This window comes from Rattus norvegicus, chromosome 2 (genome assembly GCF_021556685.1).
Source record: "Rattus norvegicus strain SHRSP/BbbUtx chromosome 2, alternate assembly SHRSP_T2T, whole genome shotgun sequence".
In the NCBI taxonomy this organism is placed as follows: domain Eukaryota; kingdom Metazoa; phylum Chordata; class Mammalia; order Rodentia; family Muridae; genus Rattus; species Rattus norvegicus.
In genome coordinates this window covers 246374610-246396851 of record NC_141535.1, presented here as the reverse complement: position 1 = coordinate 246396851, position 22242 = coordinate 246374610, and the positions used below count along the sequence as shown (strand labels likewise).

Genomic DNA, 22242 nt, shown 5'->3' with positions numbered 1-22242 from the left:
TAAGCTCCAAATAAACCTCTCTGCTTATATTCTTGCCCTACCCACTGACACACTTCAGTGTGTCCTCTTTAAACATAATGCAGGTCACCAAAATCTGGGATGACTCCAGTTCACTCAAGAATATAAATCACAAACTCTGACTTCTATCGTTGTTACTCTCCTCCCCACAAACTTGTTCACTTTAAATACGGAATTAAATGCTGAGGTCAAGACTTTAAATGTACAACTAAGCTTACTCAGAAACTTAAGTTCAGAGGGAGCTGCTATTCAGAATTCTGAGTTAGATTCTAATGAAGAGAAACTTCTCAAGTCAAATTGTAGGGGTAAGGTTTCCGGGTTTCAGACTGAAATGTCTTCCTTAAATGTTGTTACTCTCTATGTCCTGTGTGTAAGGTTAAAAGAGATTAACCTGTAGTACCCATATGAACTACGAGCTCTATGAGAGAAAGACATAACGAGCCAACCAGCCAAAAGTGTGTTCATTCAATAAGAGGCTCTTCCCAATCTCTGGCAATCTCCTAGAAGCAAGTGAATACAACTGAGTGTGCCATTGCTGCCTAAAGGCGCTACTTCAGGACTGAGCCTGGGAAGATGGCCAACTGAAGGGCACAGGGTGGTCTGGCCCACCAGATACATCCCACAAGGCCGAGCCTGTGGTTCAGGGACCTGGTCTCCTTGGGAGGCTTCTGACAGGAATAGGAGCTTGGTGAGGGCAGGTCACCTCAGCATCTGGGTGGTAGATCCACTATCGTGGGAGGGTTGGTCTCCTCTGGCGCAGACGGGCTGTCAGACGTGGTAAAGCGGGAACCCACTGCTCCCGCGCAGCCCGGCACCGCTAGGTGCCCGCCCATCTGCCCCACAGAGCGTTGCCTAGGAAACGCCGCTTGCGCACGCTCACGCCATCCTAGCTTTCCAGGTCTCATGGCGCTTCCAGAGCCGCAGTGACGTGGCATGCACAGCGGAGGCGGGCGCGTGCGCGTTTTCGGAGTGCGCATGCGTGCTAAGTGGGCTCCCGGAAGTCGGCCATGGAGACTCTCCGGGAAGCCACCCTGCGGAAACTGCGCAGATTTTCGGAGCTGAGAGGTACCGCGGCGGAACTGAGTTCTCTGCTCCCTTGCACGGAGGGCTCCTTCGCAAGGACCCCGCGCCGCTTCCTGTTCGCTTCCTCTTCCTGTCCAGCCGGGCTTTCCCTTCTACCCCTCTGGCTTTCTGCGAGCCTAAATGTAGATGTGAGGAAGGAACAGGAAGAAAATTACTAACGGAAAGTAACACACCGCCTAACTCAGTGGTAGAAGTCAGTTTACCTTGTTTCTTCCCCTTTCCCAAGCCTTTGCGTGATTCCTGTTTATTCCTATGTAAGCTCTGTACGAAGGCAATCATGGCTTATTAAAATTGCTAATGTAAGTTTGGCCTTTAAAGAAAAAACAGACAGGTACTTGTCCTTCTCTGAACAGCTGTCTGGCAAAATTGTTATGTCTGACTTCCTAAAATGTAGGGGTTTACATTTGGATACCAGAATGATTGGAATTATTAAACCCTAGCTGACCTATCTGTCTCAGTCTATGACTCTTTGCCATCTCCTTCCTTCTTTCCCTCCCTCTCCCTCTTTTCCTCCTTCCTTACCCCGTCCTCCTCCCTCCCTTTCTCTCCCCATTCCTTCCTCCCTGCCTCTCCTTCCCCTCCCTCTCATTCTCTCTCATCTTGTTAAAACCCTATCTCTATTTTTGATGGTAGAAAAGAGGGTTCCGTTCTACTGCTTCCTTAAGTGCAATTTGTCATTTAAAGAGTTCATTGGGAAGTTTAATCCTGGGCTTTGTGTAGTATTTTGATTGTGTTTATCAGTTCAGTTTGATTATCATAAGTTAATACAAATATTAAAAGCCAGGACTGGTGTTGCAAGCCTGTATGTTCATCTACGTGGGAGGCCCAGTCAGCAAGAAAGAGGTTCAGAACCTATATGAATTACACAGACAAATAGATGGTGATGAAGGAGGAGGAGAAGATAGATAGATAGATAGATAGATAGATAGATAGATAGATAGATAGATAGATGGTGATGAAGAAGGAGGAGAAGATAGATAGATAGATAGAGGAGGAGAAGATAGATAGATAGATAGATAGACAGACAGACAGACAGACAGACAGACAGTTCAGGGCCAGTCTGTCAATTAGTGTAAGGGTCCATAATTCACTGAAGAATGATTCACCAAAGAATGGTACCCCAGACTTAAATAGTATGCAAAGGCAAAGAGTGTTTTATTCGGCAAAGAGTGTTTTATTCTGCAGAAGTCAAGTATGCTGGGGTCTCCCATTGCCAAGATAGAGAGACCCTGAAGTGAGCTTTCAGGCCCTATTTAAAGCACATTAGAGGCATTCTGGGGTAGGTGGGCTTTGTCTTATTCTGTCTCTAGTCTAGTGCAGAGGTGAGAAGTGGGGAAAGTACAGGACAGGAGTTCAATCTGTGACTGACTGTGAACCATCAATTGTCTCGACCTGAACAGTAATACGACACTAGATTAATTAATTAATTAGACAAATAAAGGACTGTGAATATAGCTTAGTGATAGAACACTTCCCTGGCATGAGGAGAGCTCTGCCGTGGTTAGTTCCCAGTTCTATAGATAGATAGATAGATAGATAGATAGATAGATAGATAGATAGATAGATAGATAGATCGATGGATGAATGGATAGATGGATGAATGGATAGATGGATGAATGGATAGATAGATAATTCCCTATAGCTCTATAGATAGATAGTTCCCAGCTCTATAGATAGATAGATAGACAAATGATAGATAGATGATAGATAGATAATAAAAAAGAAAAATTATAAGCAACAATAACAAAAGACCACATTCCTAAATGATAAGCATAGAAGGAGTGGATCCTTGAGTTGAAATTTTTCAGCCAGGGACATTAAGGGCCTTGATTCACAAAATCTATCTTTAGATGCTAATGTCTGCTTTTTTTTTTTTTTTTTTTTTTTTTTTTTTTGCTGATGGTGGTGGCAGTGGTTGGTTGGTTGGTTGGTTGGTTAATTGTATCCCCTTATTTTCGGGAGATGGTAGTGATTATCGTTTTGTCTGCTTCTCTTTTGAAATAGGCAAGCTGGTAAGCTCGTAAAGGAAATTTTCTTGCTATTTTTCCAACAGGCAAACCTGTGGCAGCTGGAGAATTCTGGGATGTGGTTGCGATAACAGCAGCCGATGAAAAGCAGGAGCTCGCTTACAAGCAGCAGTTGTCAGAAAAGCTGAGAAGAAAGGAATTGCCTCTTGGAGTTCAATACCATGTTTTTCCTGATCCTGCTGGGACCAAAATTGGTATACATTTCAAGGGTTCTGAGCAAAATAATAATTGAATGATAAATTTTCTTTATCGTTTATAAAACTGTTTATCTCCACACATGGCCTTTAAAAACTTTAAAATCTGAAAATTAACTCTTAAAAACATAAAAGTCCAAATATAGGTTCTGAGCCACTATGACTTACAGGGAAACTTGTCCAGAAAGTTATTTAAAAGAATTCTTTTTCCTCCAGTATGATTCACACTGGAATTTGCTGGAGGTTCTCTTAAGGTCTTTACCAAATAGTCATTTCATGAAGTAGTTAGGTGAAGAAAACAAATCAGGAAACTGATGTATATACTTGGCCTCTTAGGACCAAATTACAGGATACAGACACACCAGGACCAGTAATTTAAAATACCTTAAAATATTTACTTAAACCCTGGTAAATTCAACTTTCTCATCATTGCAAAAAAGTCAATTATATTTCACCTTTGATTCCTTAAGGAGAGAACTGCAAATGTTTCTCCTACTGTTTTATTGTTAATCATTAAAAGAAGGCCAACATTCATCTTTTATTTACTTATTTAATTGCTATGTTTAGATTGTAAATAGTATGATTTTATAAAAATTTATCCCTAAAATTGTGGCTCATGTGATAAGGAAAGGTCAAGCCTCTTCTAGGAACAGGATACATGTACACAGCACTGACACTGTTATGATTTTCCACTGCTCATTTCATCGTCACAGGAAGAAGGCCAGCACCCATATGTCGTCTCCTCTATAGAGAATTAGGGATACAGTAGGTTAGCAGTATTTAACATATTTTGTACAACCAGGTTCTTACATTTAAAAAAACTCCCAACTAGTGTGTCGGGTGTGTGGTGAGGAAGAGCCCATTAGGCATGTTGCGTGCTGACCACTGGGTATCAGTGTCCAGTCTGCAGTCACAGACCTTATCACTTCATGACATTGAGACACTATTAGCTTTACTCACTATGTTGCCTGACTAGCTGTTCATTTCCTTATTTACTGTAACTGATCAATTCTTCTTCCAATAACTTTTCAGTCTCCCTACCTCCTATTGACAAAATTCACATCTTCAAAATAGTAACCTCAGTTATATCAAAATTCTCATAATTTTGTCTGAAGCAAAGTATGCTTTTGAATTGTTTTTAAGGAAATGGAGGATCGACACTTTGTTCCCTTCAGTGCCTAGAAAGCCTCTATGGAGATGAATGGAATTCTTTCAAGGTCCTGTTAATTCACTCCGGTAATTTACTGTTTACTTACTTACATTTGCCCTTGAGCTTTCTACCGTTGACACCTTTGTCTCCCTTGCAACGATTTCCCTTTTATTTTGTCTTGAAATTCACTGATGGTATTTTACTTGGGATATAAATACTCATTTTTTTCTTTTGTTATGTGCAGTTTGTAAATAGTAGAACTTTCACAAAATTTATGTTTAACATGGATTATTTATATCATCAACCTTCATGGATGTCTTTTCATTTCGATTTGTTTTACAAATAGAAAATTATTTTTACAAAACTCATGAAAATGTGAGCATTTCTTAGGAGCCTTGAGAGGACTTTCGTTGTGGAAGAAAATGGAGGGGATGATGGTGGTAGTGGTGGTGGTGATGAAGATGGTGATGACGATTACACTTTTGTCAAAATTTCTGCCTTGCATTTTCATCTGATTATTGACAGAAAAAAAGCTACAATGCTTAGTAGTTTTAAAAATGAAAGAAAAGGTGACAAAAATATGTGAAAGCATGTAGAGCATCTCAAGTGAGAAAAGTCAGAAGGACAGTATCAGAAGTGTAAGTTTAATACCTATAATTGTATGAAATCTTGGTTGCATAGAAACTTCTGCAGTTCATCTTTATATTCCAGGGAGCTGGTGCGAATTTTCCAAGGCTCAGCCTTAGCCCAGGACTTATAATTTAAAGTGTTCATATTCACAGCTTTAAAGATGCTTCCTTTAGATACATACACAGCAATATGCAACATTTGTCTCTGTACAAATGACATGAACAAAAGACGTCTCAGTCCTGCTTTCAAGAAAAATTAAGAATATAGAGCAATTCACTGTCTTGTAGAATCAAGGATTTATTATCAGTTTAGTAAAATTAGTTAGACTTAGAAAATAAATAGCAACACATAGAGTGGGCCCTCTGAATCCTGGCATTCCGTCCATCCCTTCAGATTCAGGCAACCAAGGACAGAAGTATTTGAGAGGAAATAAAAATGTCTCTATACCAAGCACGTAGCTTTTTATAATTCCTGAATATTTCTGCATAACCACTGTTTATATAAACATTACATTGTATTAGATTGTATAAATATATTTTCCAGTAAGGCAGGGTGAGCTACATGTAAATGCAGTGCCACTTCAGGGCAGGGAGGTCAGTGCCCTCAGACTTTGGTGTTGCCTACAATTGTGAACCAGTCTCTGTGGATGGGAGGAATAATTGAAGATAATTCTTTCAGTGAAAACTTTACTATTGCCTGGTCTTTGGAAAAAGGAAACAATGAAAATTATTTTCTCTCTTATATCTTGTATAATATATTTGTACAAAAGTGCTTTAAGTGTGTTCCTTGTTTCCTGGTGCCCTGCAGGACTTTAGTAATCCACAGGTGGTGACCGAAGCATGCTACTACCAGCATGAAGCAAGCTAGAGCAGACATTACACACGTCTCTCCACACTAAAAGGACTTAGGACAGTTACTGTGTTTGAGAGAGCATGTTTCAGGAATCAGGACATTATGATGTTCAATTTTGGAAGGGAAAAGCCAATTTAAATGAAAAGGTGGTATAAATTTTAAAAAGTGTACTGAAGTAAATTTGCCTTTACTTTCTTTAAGTGTGCTTTGTATGTTGAGACAGTGCCTCGTGAAGTGGATGTGGAACAGAGAGGTAGACTTTGAAACTGTTAGACTACTCTCCCTGCTCTCTCACACCTTTCCTGTGCAGTACATCCCTCAATACATGACTTAAGCATGTTTGGAGTATACTGTTAGAAGTGTACATGAAAGAGCAGTATTAAAGATGGCCCTTTGGAAGTTAGACAATGGATTCTGAACACTCGCTAGCCAGGCTCTGGGTGTCTTCAATTCATTTGCTGACCTAGGGTCTTTAAAATTGTATTACATCAGATTGCTGTAAGGGAAATGGTTTTTGATTTTTTAAAGTCTAGACTTAATTATTCTACCCTGAATTTTGATTAGCTACTTAGTATTAAATATCTTCAGATATTATAACTGGTGCTACCAGATTTTGAAAGTCTATCAAAGAACATATTTTTAAATACTTTACAATTTTTATAGGTGGCTACAGTCAACGCCTTCCCAATGCAAGTGCTTTAGGAAAGATCTTCACAGCCTTACCACTTGGTGAACCCATCTATCAGATGTTGGAGTTAAAACTAGCCATGTACGTGGATTTCCCCTCACACATGAAGCCTGGAGTCTTGGTCACCTGTGCAGATGACATTGAACTGTACAGTGTTGGGGACTGTCAGTACATTGCCTTTGACCAGCCTGGCTTTACTGCCTTAGCCCATCCTTCCAGTCTGGCTGTAGGCACCACACACGGAGTATTTGTCTTGCACTCTGCCAGTTCCTTACAACATGGTGACCTTCAGTACAGACAATGCCACCGTTTCCTCCACAAGCCCACCATTGAAAACATGCATCAGTTTAATGCTGTGCAAAGACAAGGAAGCTTTGCTCAACAGGACTTCCCTGGAGGTGACACCGCGTGTCTTCCATTGCACACTGAGTATGTCTACACAGATAGCCTGTTTTACATGGACCACAAATCGGCCAAAAAGTTACTTGATTTCTATAAAAGTGTAAACCAACTGAACTGTGAAATAGATGCCTATGGTGACTTTCTGCAGGCACTGGGGCCTGGAGCAACTGCAGAGTATACCAGGAACACATCACATGTCACTAAAGAAGACTCCCAGTTGTTGGACATGAGGCAGAAAATATTCCACCTCCTCAAGGGGACACCACTGAATGTTGTTGTTCTTAATAACTCCAGATTTTATCACATTGGAACAACACAAGAATATCTGCTTCATTTCACGTCTGATAGTACGTTAAGGTCAGAGCTAGGCTTACAGTCCATAGCTTTCAGTGTCTCTCCAAGTATCCCTGAATCCTCCAATGAAACAGCCTGTATCATTCACAGTATACTGGATTCAGGATGCTGTGTGGCACCTGGCTCAGTTGTAGAGTATTCTAGACTGGGGCCTGAGGTGTCCATTGGGGAAAACTGCATTGTCAGCAGCTCTGTCCTAGCAAACACTGCTGTGCCGGCATATTCTTTTGTGTGTTCTCTAAGTGTGAGGACAAATGGACTCTTGGAATATTCTACCATGGTGTTTAGTGTGCAGGACAACTTGAAAGGCAGTGTTAAAACCCTGGAAGATATAAAGGCACTTCAGTTCTTTGGAGTCTGTTTCTTGTCTTGTTTAGACATCTGGAACCTTAAAGCTACAGAGAAACTGTTCTCTGGAAGTAAGAGGAACCTGAGCCTGTGGACTGCACGGATTTTCCCTGTCTGTCCTTCTCTGAGTGAGTCAGTTACAGCATCCCTTGGGATGTTAAGTGCTGTAAGGAGCCATTCACCATTCAGCCTAAGCAACTTTAAGCTGATGTCCATCCAGGAAATGCTTGTCTACAAAGATGTACAAGACATGCTAGCTTATAGGGAGCAAATTTTTCTAGAAATTAATTCAAATAAAAAACAATCTGATTTAGAGAAATCTTAAATTGAACATATTTTGTCTGTAAACAAAATTGAAAATGCAGATATTTTTCTATAGACCTGACTTTTTGTTTAGTAAATCAATATAATAAAAGTTATATTAATAAAAAGCGTTGTAGCTTGGTAATGAATAAGGTATGGCTGAGCACTTCAGCTGGAAGGACATTCTGGGACTAAAGTCAGGAAAGCAATGCTGTTTCAGATGTTTGCATCATCTTAATTTTGCTTTTTGGGTGAAGGTCCATTTACGGGCACTGTTTGGTTCACAGAATAAATACTCCTGATCTATGGGATGATTTTCTAAACATACCTTTACAGTTTTCCTATCTTCTTTTGGAATTTGGACCAATAAAGTTCTAGGTGATATTGATGATTATATTACTTTACTTCTCACAGTGAGACAACATCTAACAATACATTGTTAGAAATTCCTAAAAGAAATATCATTATTTGAGGTTTTCTTTCAAGATTTTGTTCTAGTTTTATGTGTACGAATGCTTTACTTGCATGTATGTTTGTGCACCGCATGCTTGCTCTGCCCATAGAAGCTAAAACAGCTGTTCTCAACCTGTGGGTGGTGACCTTTTTGGGGATGAAACAATCTTTTGAGGGGTAACCTAAGACCACTGGAAAATAAAATATTCGCATTGCGATTTATAACAGGAAAATTACAGTTAAGAAGTAGCAACAAAAGTAATTTTACAGTTTGGGTCACCACAGCCTTAGGAACTGTTTTTAAAGGATGGCAGCATCAGGAAGGTTGAGAACCACTGGTCTAGAAGAAGGCATTGGATCTGTTGGAATCAGTTATAGATGGTTACAACCTCCATATTGTTTAGTCTGCAAGTCAACTTTAGTCCTATGAAAGTGCTATAAAATGATGTTTGTGCCTCACTGATCTTGCCAAAATGAGATTAAAATGTACGTGTGTGTTATTCTTATACACTTGAACATGGGGTGCCATATTTTATAAACTACATCACTGATCTATTGCACTGGAAAATGCATACACACAGTATGCGGTTGTCTGCTCAGGAGGTGGTAGGAATAGTTGAGAGCCAGTGCTCACTCAGCGTGGACATTACTTTATCCTCTCCTAATTAATCCTTCAACAAGTCTCTTGACAATGAGCATTTGCCTTACATCGTTTTGTGTCCATAGTGGTAGTGATGCTGTGGACAAGCAATTGGCCCAAAGACAGGAAATTCCAATAGGAAATCTGAGGTAATACTCAGATCATAACAGGTAGAATTCCTGGTTATATGCATCTATTTTGAAATAAACACATTAGTGGAATGTCTTTAGGTTGAACTTGAATCGAGGCGAGACTTATACTTAAGGAAACTGTAATATCTACTGTGACATATTACTTATATGTAAGTTTTCATAAAAATATATGATAAACAAGATATCTATCAAACCCCTCTTTATTATTTATAATGAATATGTATTTAACCTTTTGAGGTTCTAGACAATAAAGCAAAGTATACGTGATGATATTTGACAGTGATTGATTTACAGGGATCTCAAAGGATGTTGAATGCTATTAAATGTTCAAAACTAAAGTCCCATCAAGTATTAGAATTATGATTGCATGTTCCAAAAAATCTATTATTAATAAAGAATACCATCACTTCCTTGCATACTTGAATTTTTTTATTATTATAGATTTCTTACAGGTGCGTTTAGACAAAATATGTATCATTTCTCTGTGCATATATACATAAAGGAACAAATAACATACAATGTACACATATAATCAAAACATTTCACCATTTTAGAGTCCAGCTCCTACACTCCTGAAGTACTCAGAAGTCAACTTATATTTGTTGGTAAATACCTGTTATATGAGTACCATTGTGACTTCAAAGGTATTGACAAGGCTGCAGTTTACACATTTTTTATTCTTTAGAAATTCTTATATGTATACAATGAATATAATCGTGTCTATCCTGCATCCCCCAACTTTCCCATCCACATACCCTTAACATAAGTCCCTTCCAGTTTTATGTCTTTTTGCTTTAATAAACTACTAAGTCCAGTTAGTGCTTCTCGTGTATACATGGGTATGGGGGTCATCCACTGGAACACATCTATCAGTGGTCACATTCTCAAAACAGAATAATTCTCATTCCTCTAGAAACTGTTCACTCCAATTTACTCCCTAAAAAATAATGGGTCCTAAACATTGTCTATGTTCTCTGAGAGAGTCTTTCCCATCCTTCTGCTCTTACATTTTCCTCAGACTCTTCATAGACACTTCTGAGCCTTGCTGGGAAGGGGTTGGTATACATGTGCGATTTAGACATGAGTACTTGTTCTTTTGTTTTCAGCCCCTTGATCAGATATACATCTCCTTCCTGCTCTCAGTGTGACACCAAAGCATTAAATTCTGTTTTTCCTCACATTGGTCTATATACATGAAAATTTCTGGTTGTGTACTTCTGTGTAATAAAAAGACAAGCTATCACAGTCTGGTTGGAAAGTACCAGTTCTGCTCCTGGCACAGTTACCTTTTATCTACATGTGCAAAAATAGACAAAACTTAGCATGTGGCCAATTTGGCAGTAGTTTGGCTGACCACCATTTTGAGCCAGGGAAGATTTTAAGGTAAATGAGTAATAAAATCTGCAGATTCCACACTGCATTGGTATTGTAAAATTATGGTCAAAGGAGGATACTTGTGAAGAATAACTAACACCATCCAGGTACAGGGTCCTGGTGATACCCAGGCCTAAAGATGTCAGTCAAAAGGCACCATCGCCCATGCAGTGGCTAACACTGTTTCCTTTGGGCTGTTTGGGTCAGTGGTCTATGGTTTGAAAGTTGCCAGGTGCAATGATCTCTAAATCATTCAACATGAATATTGCCATACAGACAGCACCTTGCCAATTGCAGTAGCCTGCTGTAGTCCTGTTCATGTCTTTCTTGGCCATGTGTGCTATGGTAATTCAACTGTGATTTTGTGTAGTTCTGAGGCAATCTAATTTCATGTTTGTTTGTTTATTTTTAAGTAAGTAAGGAAGTCCGGCTTTTGCTGCTCCTGCTATGTAGTGTTGGACCATCTGCTAGAAAACACCCTAGGATCTGTGCTCTTCTGTACTCCCAGACGCTGTGTTCCTGGCCTGCTTGTTGAATCTCCAGGTGCCCTCAAAGCTTTCAGAATCTTCACTCATACCTTAGTAGCACATGTACAAAATGTATTGTTCAACAGCTTCCACTCTAAAATGTGTGAGTGGTCCTGGTTAACTTGAATGTATCATTCTCTTGCCCAGAAAATAAAGCATTTACATCTTGAGGCAAAAATCTTTCAGAACACAGCTAGGTTGACTCAACTGCTCATTCCATTGACTATTTGAGGAACGCTGTGCAGCGCAATGAAGTTTTACGTGACTTGTTTTCTTCCAATTGCTTGTTGCATTGGGGTTTGGAAAAGTAAATTATAGCCACAAATATGCTGTTTTTCAGAGGGGTTTCAAAGTAGCTTTAGTAAAGCTTCAAAAACTACAAAATATGATTGTGTTTACTAATGACCTGACTACAAATTCTAATACACTGCCTTACTTGTAAAATCATGTATTAAAATTTTTCTAATTGCACATATCTAGAATCAACTTTATTAAAGTTTAAGAAGAAATTATGATTGGTTAAAGTTGGACAAACTTCTAATAAACTCAAACCTAATTCAATGAAGAGCTTTTAACAGAAGCTGCCCTCTGAAGAAGGAGGTAGAAAAATAGCTTTAATGACCTTTTACAACTAGTGCCTAACACACACATGCACACACACACACACACACACACACACACACACACACGTATACACACACAGTATGCCATGAGTTCGACAAAAGAAGTACCAATTTGTGAAGAGTTTAAATGCTTCTTATTCTATCTCTAGACTGCACCAGTTCTGTGACATGCTATACAAACCTGAGGACTTGAGTTTGATCCTCTGAACCAATGGCAGAAGAAGAGAACTGATCCCAACAAGTTATCCTCTGACCTTTACACATGCTGTAGCACACATATAACCTCAAACACCACACATGTACACACACACACACACACACACACACACACACACACACACACACACACACACCACTAATGATCAGTAATAAAATGGACCATGCCATTTCCTCAGGATATATTCATTTGTGTATTTTTTTCCAAATTTTTGAAGTTGTCTACTAACTAACAGATCTAATACCAAATTTTAGATTTAGATAAGCACTTGTCTGTACCGTCGCCCATCCCCACTAGAAAAATTGTCTTCTGTATAATACTAATTCCAATGAGCTTTTCAATGTATATAAGTGAGCCAAACATCCACAGAATTAATCAAGGCAAATTCCAAGGCTTCATCCATGACTAACATACATTATTTCAGCTGTTTCACATAGTTCTTCAGGCAGTCTACTCTCTAGAAATCACAAACTCCGACCACTTTTCTCTATTACTGAGCTGTAATCATTACCAAATCTAATTATACAGACCTTTTTATAAGTAGCATGATCCCTTCAACACAGTAATAATAAACTTACTGACCTTTTATAATTGTGCATGAAGACAAAATTATAGAGATTACAAAAGTAAATATTTTAAAACATGGACATTGAGTTGTATTGAATACTGAGAAGAAAAAGTCTGACTTTGCTGGTTTGATCTGCCTTTAACGCTACTTATCTCTGTTAAAGAGTGCCTTTAAGGATGGGAGTCTTATCAGTGGTTTTTTTGTTATAAACATGTGCCTGGTGATGGTCTGAAACCTCTTCCCCATGTACATTGTGTGTGTGTGTATGTCTCTGTGTGTGTGTGTGTGTGTGTGTGTGTGTGTGTGTGTGTGTGTGTGTGTGTTTGCAGACAGTATAACAATATGCTAGCTAGAACTTTGTTAGTGTTAGGGCCTAGGTTAAATATTAAGGCCTATGTAAAATGTTAAGGCCTAGGAAACAGTTACCTGGCTAGCCTTCCAGGAAACTTTCTCATATGTTTCTGCTGATACTAGGAAACTTTCTAATGCCAAGACTGTTTATATATTCTGTTATGTGCTGTGCCTTTGGAGACCAATCATGATAGAAATCAGTAGAACTGTTTTATATAGTTACCCACAATAAGTTTGGACCTAAACTAACTACCCACCAGCACTTTCTGCACCTGGGTATAAACTTTTATGGTAAAGGCTGCCCCCTGGGATGGATCCCAACATAAAAGAGACAACTGTGCCAATATAAGAAACTATCTGGAATATCGAGTGAACTTTAAGTTTCTAAGACCTCCCTGGGAACTGACATCCAATTTGGCAGAAAGAGACATGTATGTGGGTAACTGACATCCTGGTTGGCTAGTTATGACATGAATGTTAAACAAGATCCATTTAGGTAGACAATTTAGGACACGCATATTAAACAAGGCAAGTCCCCTGCCATAGTTGACTACCCTAATCAATAGGAGCTAGATAAGTGTACTACAAAGAAAAGACATGTTCCTAGGAAAATCCCTCTATCCCTAAATCTTGATTGGTGGAATAACTTGGTACAAATGTTTGTGGATTCAGGGCTTAAAAGTCCTATAGGACTCAGGATCATGGCTCATTTCCCTAATCTGGACCATGGCCCTGGTCAATTAGTCCTGTGGCATTTGCTCAATAAACTATCCTCGTCTGACTGAAATCGGTGTTCATGTGGTTTTTGAGGCAATTTCTGGACCCCAACAGTTAGATACAAGAAATATTACCTTAGACTATACTAAATCCCAGGGATATAGAAAAATTTTAAGCCAACATTATGTCTATTCTGATCAAATCCAGAGATATAGGTCTGTGTGATCCTGCTAGAATACAGACATGCCATATACTGTTTGACTGTAAAACCATTCCAGGGAGTTTAAGATAGAGTAGACTGAGACCTGGAGACTCACTGGGCAAATACCTGAGACCTGACACTTCATTCCCTGCCAGATTCCTAACCTGGAACCTGTGCCATGCTCCTCACATAAAAAAAAATAATAACAACATGTTCTATGGTCACATAGGCCCAAAATAGCGTTTTCCATGCTAATGAGGTACCTGACGGTTTAGCCAATAAGCTCCCTTTCCCAGACATTCATTCCTGCAAAAGATATTTAATCACAGGGTCATCCTGAGAAGTGGGTGTGGCACATTATGCATCCATTTTCTGCCACAAATAACCAATAAACTGCTTAGAACCATGGACTATCTCATTCATCAAGCTCTGTCCCCCAATAGGCATGGGATTAGGGTAGTCAAACTACCAGTGTCCAGCCACAGGGCAGAGTTGGACCAGCAACACACCTCTAATCCCCTGGCTGGAATACAGACATGCCCTTAGTGTGTATTTACTTACATACTTTTAGTCCTAAACAATAATATCTAATTGAGGAACAGACAGCCTGATGAATCAGAGAAAGACTTTAGAGAATGAGTAAGAGATAGGATGTGTTCAACTCTCAGGAGAACACCCACTTTAAAGGAGCATGGAGAGAATGGAGTGGAGTTCAACTGAGTGGAATTCTGTTCAATTCTATATAGTCAGTGTAGTGCAAACAGTTGAGTTCAGTTGAGAGGAGTTCTTTGGTACAGGCAGTTGAGAGTCAGCTAGGGTCAGTTGGGAGTCAGTGCAGTGAGTGCAGTGCACTGGAGTTGAGTTCATTAACAATTCCATGCAGTTAAGTGTAGGTCAGCAGAGGCAGTTGAAGCCAGAGAGTAAGAAGCAGCTAGAAGATTAGAACAAATAAGTTCGTCTGATAGCAAACAGAGCAATTCGGTGAGAAGCTAAGAGAAGCTAAACTGAATCAGTCAGCTTGGAGAGGAGTTCGAGCCAGAACAGTTAAGTTGAACCAGCCAGCCAGAGTTCAGAAAGAACTAGAAAGGGTAAGCTTATTCAGAAGTAAGTCTTGAATATGACAATTATATCTGGTGAATAAAAGTTACTTTGCCCAAGAATGTCAAGAGCTCACAAGTGTCTGGAATTCTTGGATGTATTCTCTCTTTCTCTCTCTCTCTCTCTCTCTCTCTCTCTCTCTCTCTCTCTCTCTCTCTCTCTCTCTCTCTTCCTCTCTCTTCCTCTCTCTCTCTCTCTCTCTCTCATACACACACACAGACACACACACACACAGACACACACACACACACACACGCACACACACACAAACACCATAGCTGTAAACACATGTGTTAATGAATTGGTTCTTCAGGGACTTGGCAAGTGTTTCTTTCACAGTTCTGGGACTCTCCTGTTTATTGCGGAGTGTGTAAATCTGAAAGATTTTTTTTTTATACCTGATATACGCCACATTCTCCTAATAAGATGAAACATCTTCACATAAATAATATTTGCAGCAGGTTGCTTAGAATAATTTGAGCTATGGAGGAAAGCAGTAAGAGAGAAAAGGATATAGACCAGCACAAACAGCACATAACTGATTGTTCACCATTCTCATTATAGAGACTATAGCCACTGGTTGCTTTTCTGTAATCCAAACCTTCTGTAATCTACACCCTTCTCCTTGACAATTTTTCTCTTTCTTCACTTAGCCAATCCCTGTAACTAAACAAGCACACATTTAATAACATCCCTTAGAAACGAAACTGTTCTGATACTAATAGATTCTTCTTTCTCTCTTACTTTAGGCCATTGATTCTCAACCCCTTTGTAGCCGCATATCAGATAGATTGCATATCAGATAATTACATTACGATTCATAACAGCAGCAAAATCACAGTCAGCAAGTAACAATGAAATAACCTTATGGTTGGTGGTCCCCGCGACAGGAGGAACTGCACTAAAGGGTCATACCATTAGAAACGCATAGACTGCTTTAGCTTATTGTCACATCCACACTGGAAGGGATTCTCAATAGAACCAAGTGCTTTGCATTTCCACGATGCCCTTTCCCTACTTGCAGACCCACGCTCACAGATGATGTTTAACCTGAAGTGTAAAATATGCCCCTGTGGTCATCATTTCACTGCTCCTCCCATCAGTGCTGCAAACTCTTTCTAGATAACTGGACTTGTTTACTGAAGGATGATAATCCCTCTAGAAACAGAAGGGCTGTCCTTAAGCTGAACTGAATGATTGCTATTGGTAGTAAGTATCCTATGGAAGGAATTTTAGGCAATAAAACCAATGAAGGCTTATTTTTCATCAACTATATTTAAGATATTATGGTAAGAAATGCCACAGGGCCACTGTGTCCCAAATACAAATGTTAGTGTGACTTCAGAGAGGCTACAACTTCTGAAATTGGTTCTACAGATACAGCACATTGTGTTACTTCTACACATACAGCATATAGTGTGACTTCAGAAAGGCTACAACTTCTGAAATTGGTTCTACAGATACAGCACATTGTGTTACTTCTACACATACAGCACATAGTGTGACTTCAGAGAGACCACAACTTCTGAAATTCGTTCTACAGATACAGCACATTGCTCGTAAACTTATCTTCAATTTTGAAATTTTAAGGAATATTTTTTACTTTTCCAAAAGCATAATTTAACAATAATGTTCAGTTGAATGTACAATTTCTTTGTAACAGTTCCTTCTTATGGGCAAGAATACCATTTCCTCCCTGTTCATTGTTCTTTGGCTGTACTACTGGACTAATCTCACAATTCCACAAATTGTTAATATTTTCCAATTAAAGAATTTTCAAAAACCCTTTTACAACTCTTCAGCAGTCATTTCTGTGCTTCCTTTATGCTAAAGTCCCTGGAAGAGATGATCTGAACTCCTGTTCACTCTCCAGCACTATTCAGGTGCTTAGTCCTTGTGGTGGCTTGAATGAGATGGTCGCCGATAGACTCATGTATTTGAACACTTGGTCTCCAGTTCATGGTGCTGTTTGGGGAAGTTTGGGGTGTAAATGTGTCCTTGTTGGAGGAAGTATGTCATTTGGAGGTTTTGAGGGATTAAAAGCTGACAGCCTCTCCAATACTCTCACTGCTTCAAGCTTGTGGTTTAAAATATGAGCCCCTTGCTTCCTGTTCCTGGCCACCATACCTGATACTTTCCATCATGTCTTCTTATCATGGTGGACTTTTAACCTTTGGAACCATAAGTCCCAATACATTCTTCTATAAATTGTCTAGGTCATTTGTTATATTAGTAACTGAAAAGTAATTAACACAGCCCACACTTATACAACCACAGCTATTCTGAATTTCTCTGAGATTCCCAGTGCTGTCCTTGATTAGCATATAGCATATCATCATGCATATATCTCTATTGGCTTCTTCTTCTTCCTCTTGTTTTCCTCCTCCTCCCTCCCCTCTTCTCCCTCCTACTTCTCCTCTTCTCCCTCTCCTTCTCTCCCTCTTCCTCCTCCTCTCCTTCTTGTTCTTCTTCTTCTCCTCCTCCTTTGTATTTTCTCTAGCATTTATTCTCCAGGTGATTCCAGAGTAAGAAATACTACTGAATATTTCCCAAGGACATTAGTCATCCACTGAAGTCTCTAACTAGATTCCTCCTTCTCCTGTTGCCTGGTATCACAGAAAGGCAACAACCATCACCTGTACTTGAATTTATATACTCACAATCACCTTTAGAAATTGTTTTTACATACATGTGCTAACATTTTTCACATTAGTATTTATAGGTATCAATGTATAAGTCCATATTAAAATACAATCTTATGAACCGTGAACACACACAACTGTATTTCATTTATCCCCATGGACTTCATTTATTCCCAGTAATTCCTCTCAAACAAAGTAAGGAAGCCAGCTTTATGTTTGTCCTAGATTCTGCAAGGAAATCAATGGTATTTCAAGAACTTTGTGTAGGAGTCGAATTTGTTGAAATCTGGGATAAAAAAATGTTGAGTCTCCTTATGCTATCTAGCATGGAATTCACTACGTAGACCAGGCTGACCTTGAAGCTAAAGAGATCTGCCTCCTGCTCTACCACAAGTAATAGAATGAAGGCCGTGTGCCATTATGCCTGGACTCCTGAAATAACTTTAATAAGGAATATTCAAGCAATGTGTCTGGAGGACAATTTACTAAACTTTCCCCAAGAGGTTCTTGTTTTATGTAATAAATAGAAAGGTACGATGACTACAGGCCAGGATTTCTGAAAATTGTATCTGGGATATATTTGTAACTATGAGAAAGCAACACAGTTCTTAAAGGGCGTGCTCAGAATTAACACCACACACAGTATTGAGTAGGACTACCCATAAGAGAAGAGAAGATGGAACAATAGTCCTGCTTCACAGATCACAGCGGGGAACCCTGCTACAAGACTGAAACATAGAGTTCAGAATCCATATGGCATACCACTATAGAGCACATGGGCCAGGGAGTCCCTTGTGGCTGAGGCTCTCTGTTTGGGGCTCATCTTCCTATAGCATTGCAGTGGCTAAGATCACTTTCCCTATGGAAGGATATGGGTACCATGCAAGTGTCCATCCCGGCTTACAAAGCCCAGCTCCATTCCACCACAGTTTCATGTGGAGCTATTAAAAAATGCTTGTTCTTACAATAGGAACTGAGCCGCAATAGCTTGAAATAATCATATAACACTGTCCCTGTGATAGTGGACTCGGTCTGCAATAACAGAGAAGGACTCACACTTCAGTAAATGTGTCAATCACTGACTTAGAGAAGCAATATTTTATGATACTGCCACAAATCTACACAATAATTCCTAGTTCCAGATTTCACTTTTGACTAGCTGAAAAAGCTAAAATATTCATAAATTCACATGAAGCAGATGGCTTCCCACTAAAGATGCAATTTGAATGATCTCTTTACATTATTTATTTGAAGAAGTGCACAAAATACACCATCATCATGGTACAGACTGCTAATAAGTTTGTTGAAGAAAGGAATCAAGGAATAACAGGTGTCCAATGATAACCATATTTTAAACTGAACCTTGATTTCACAAGTATCTGTGAATTACAATAAAATCAATGTAGCTATTTCTATTAGTTCCTGAGATATTCAGAATACAAAATAATGTGTTTAAGAGAGACAAGAGTTTAACTTTTCAATCAAGAATTTTTAATATTTAAGTTTTTCATCATTAAAATTAAATTTTAATTTTTAAACAATTTTATCTGGTCTCTAAAATTTTACATGTATAACAAAAAGGAAAAAGGTATTTCTTGTTAACTTGACAGTTTTGAAGAATGTCCACTTTTTCTTTCTCAGGCTCATGGAATCTGAATGGAATCTCATGGAATCTGAAGCAAACAAGTGATCCTCTCTTTGGAGGTAATTCTGTGCATGTGTTCTGCAGAGCAGAATGAAATTTCTGTTTGCACTCACAAGGTTTTGTTCTTATGTGCATGTGTGTGTACGCATGTGAATTTGGAAGCCAGTGATCAAGTCCAGAGAACATCATGTACCTCCTGTAAGTTGGTTGTCACACCCTTAGCCTGGAGCTCACTGGTAAACACCAGGATGGCTGACCAGCAGACCCCAGGGGTTCGGTGTCTCCACCTCCCCAGGGCTAAGACTCTGAGATTGCAAAAGGCCTCTGCTTGAAGCTTTTATATATCAATGCTGGAGATCAGCCTTGGATGTTCGTGCATTTTAGGAGAGCACATTACCACTTGAGCCCCATCTGCAAGTGCCCAGGAGTTTTGATATACAGCTGATGTGTCCTCTTTAGATATTCCCCTTCCATGTACACACACACACACACACACACACACACACACACACACACACACATATATATATATATATTCCATGTGCACATACATACATATATATCTATCACACACATACACACACACACACACACACACACACACACACACACACACTTTACATCTTTTTAAGCCTTATAATCAATCACCATTGTGTTATAAACTTCTCTAGAGAGTTCTGTGGCCAGGGGTCAGCATTTGTCTGGTTCTGCTACTCAGCTTATGGAATCATTTCTCAAATGTCTGGTTGTTACCAAGATTCATTGCTCTTGGTTAATCATATTCTAGAAGTTCTGTATGGCCCAACATACATGAACCAGCTGATGTGTTTATAAAAAGATAAAGAGAAGGGGCATTATGCTCTATGGAGGTGTGGTGAGGTATGGGAAAAGGGGTGCCTCAGCAGGCCCATGTTCAGCATCCCTTCCCCCTGAGGGACCAGCCACATGAAGGTATAGTATAGAATAGACTTTATTCAGGGCATGGGGAGGGCAGTTAAGAGGGTAGTAGGCAGGGCGGGGAGGGAGAGAGGGAGAGGAAAGGAGTAGTAGAAGAGTAGAGACCAGCCATGAGCTCTCAGAAAGAAGTGGGGAGGGGAATGGGGAGAAAAAGGACAAAGGGGGAAGAGGGTAAAATCAAGAGAGCAAGAGAGTACCAGAGAGTGAAGAGGGGGCAAGCAGCCCCTTTTATAGTGTGAGGCATACCTGGATGTTGCCAGGTAACTGTAGGGGTAGAGCTTAGACAGAATGCTAGCACCAGCTCACAGAGATTTTGTATTTGCTTCTAGCTGGAAACTGGAGACTCACGGCTCCTTGCTAACAACCTTAGAGTAATTTAAACCAGATATGCTTCTTCATCCACCAAGTCCTTCAAACCTGGGGGAAATCTGTAATGACTGTGATTTACCAATGATGTTTTGGAGTCCTTGATTTACTTTTCCTTTCTTTATCTGTCTCTAAACCAAGGCTACCTGCTCCATAGTACATTTTGATTGGGATAAAGGATAACAGGCTAACTTCTGGGTGAACTCTGAGATACATTCTTAAGGAGCTCAATTGAATATGTAAAAATTGTTTTCTGAGAATATGCTGACTCAGAGTTCTATGCACTCCCTGATTTTGCAGAATGGAAGCCTCAAAATGTTTTTGGAAAACCCCTAGGGCAAAGACCTAGTCCATATTTCAAACACATTCCTGATTTTGAGTTTATCCTATCGTGATTTGCACATAAAACCTGATTTAGTTTTCTGTCTTCTGTAACCATGATGAGTTTTATAGTTTACACAGTGGGAAGAAAAATCCATTCTCATTATTTTAAACACCAAGCTATTGTTTTGTTGACTAGTTGGTTATATTCTCTACTGATGGGATTTCTTTGTTCATAAAATTTTGTGAAAGGGATTGTGTTACTGACTGATAAATTTATAGGCGTATTATATACGTGGAGTGCCATGACCTAAAATGTTGCATATTTGAATGGAATAAAGAAAAGGATCAAGGGGCCGGATCTGATGCCCTCTTCTGGTATTTCTGAAGACAGTGAGAGTGAACACTGAGGATAGTATGGTCCAGAGACAGGCCTAAAGCAGGATCCAGCTCAAGGGGGGCCCCAAGGCCTGACACCATTACTATGGAGGCGGCTATGGAGAGTTCACAAAAGGGAACCTATCATGGATGTCCTCCGAAAGATCCAACAGGCAGCTGAAAGAGTCAGATGCAGATATGTGCACCAAACCAATGGACAGAAGCCACTGACCCCTCTGTTGAATTACGGAAAAGCTGGAAGAAGCTGAGGGGATCCTGAAGGGCAACACTGTAGGTAGACCAGCAGTCTCAATTAACCTGGGCCCTGAGATCTCTCAAACACTGGATCACCAGCCAGGCAGCATACACCAGCCGAGATGAGGCCTTTAACAGCAGAGGACTCCCTGGCCTGAGTTCAGCCAGAGAAGATGCACCTAACCTTCAAGAAACTGGAGACTCCAAGAGAGTTTAAAGGTCTGGTGAAGTGGATGGGGTGGGGACATCCTCATGGAGACAGGAGGAGGTGTGGGACGTGGAACAGTCAGAGGGTGGATTGGGAAGGGAATAAAATCTGGAATGTAAAAATAAATAAATAAATAAATAAATAAATAAATAAATAAATAAATGAGTCAAAGTTGTAGCCCCTCCCCCTCTGCTTCCATGTAAATTAAAATGTATCACAGATTAGACAGTCCACCTGCCTGATGCCTGGTAGATAGCGGTACAACACTTTAAATCTTCTCCAGAGGAAGTCAAAGCAGCATATCAAGACAGAAATTGTGTTCAAAGTATAATTTTTAGGCTAAAAAATGAATTTATATAATTTCTTCAAAAGCAAGGTCATATAAAATAGATAAATCAGATAGACACTAGTATAGACTGACTTCAAAAATCAAATATATTCCAAATATTAATCATCTGTCAGTCTTTGATAGACACAGGGATGTTTCATCATTCTTCTA

At 39.6% G+C, this 22242-nt stretch overlaps 2 protein-coding genes across 8 annotated transcripts in view; one reads left to right on the top strand and one right to left on the bottom strand.

Annotated features, from left to right (window-relative positions):
• Lrriq3 (leucine-rich repeats and IQ motif containing 3) overlaps positions 1–866 on the bottom strand; it is a 92310-nt gene extending 91444 nt beyond the window's left edge. For 3 of the 4 annotated variants that reach the window (XM_087631313.1, XM_087631319.1, XM_087631321.1), the window contains exon 1: positions 722–823. The gene's annotated coding sequence lies outside the window, so the exon portion shown is untranslated. 4 annotated transcript variants of the gene reach the window in all.
• A 134-nt stretch (positions 867–1000) lies between these two features.
• Fpgt (fucose-1-phosphate guanylyltransferase) lies at positions 1001–21905 on the top strand. 4 transcript variants are annotated; one of them, NM_001389223.1, is given in 5 exon segments: positions 1001–1083; positions 3155–3322; positions 4466–4558; positions 19255–19317; positions 20545–21905. In NM_001389223.1, coding segments are annotated over 5 exon segments (414 nt in total). In that variant the 5' UTR covers positions 1001–1025; the 3' UTR covers positions 20577–21905.
• The last annotated feature ends 337 nt before the right edge of the window (positions 21906–22242 follow it).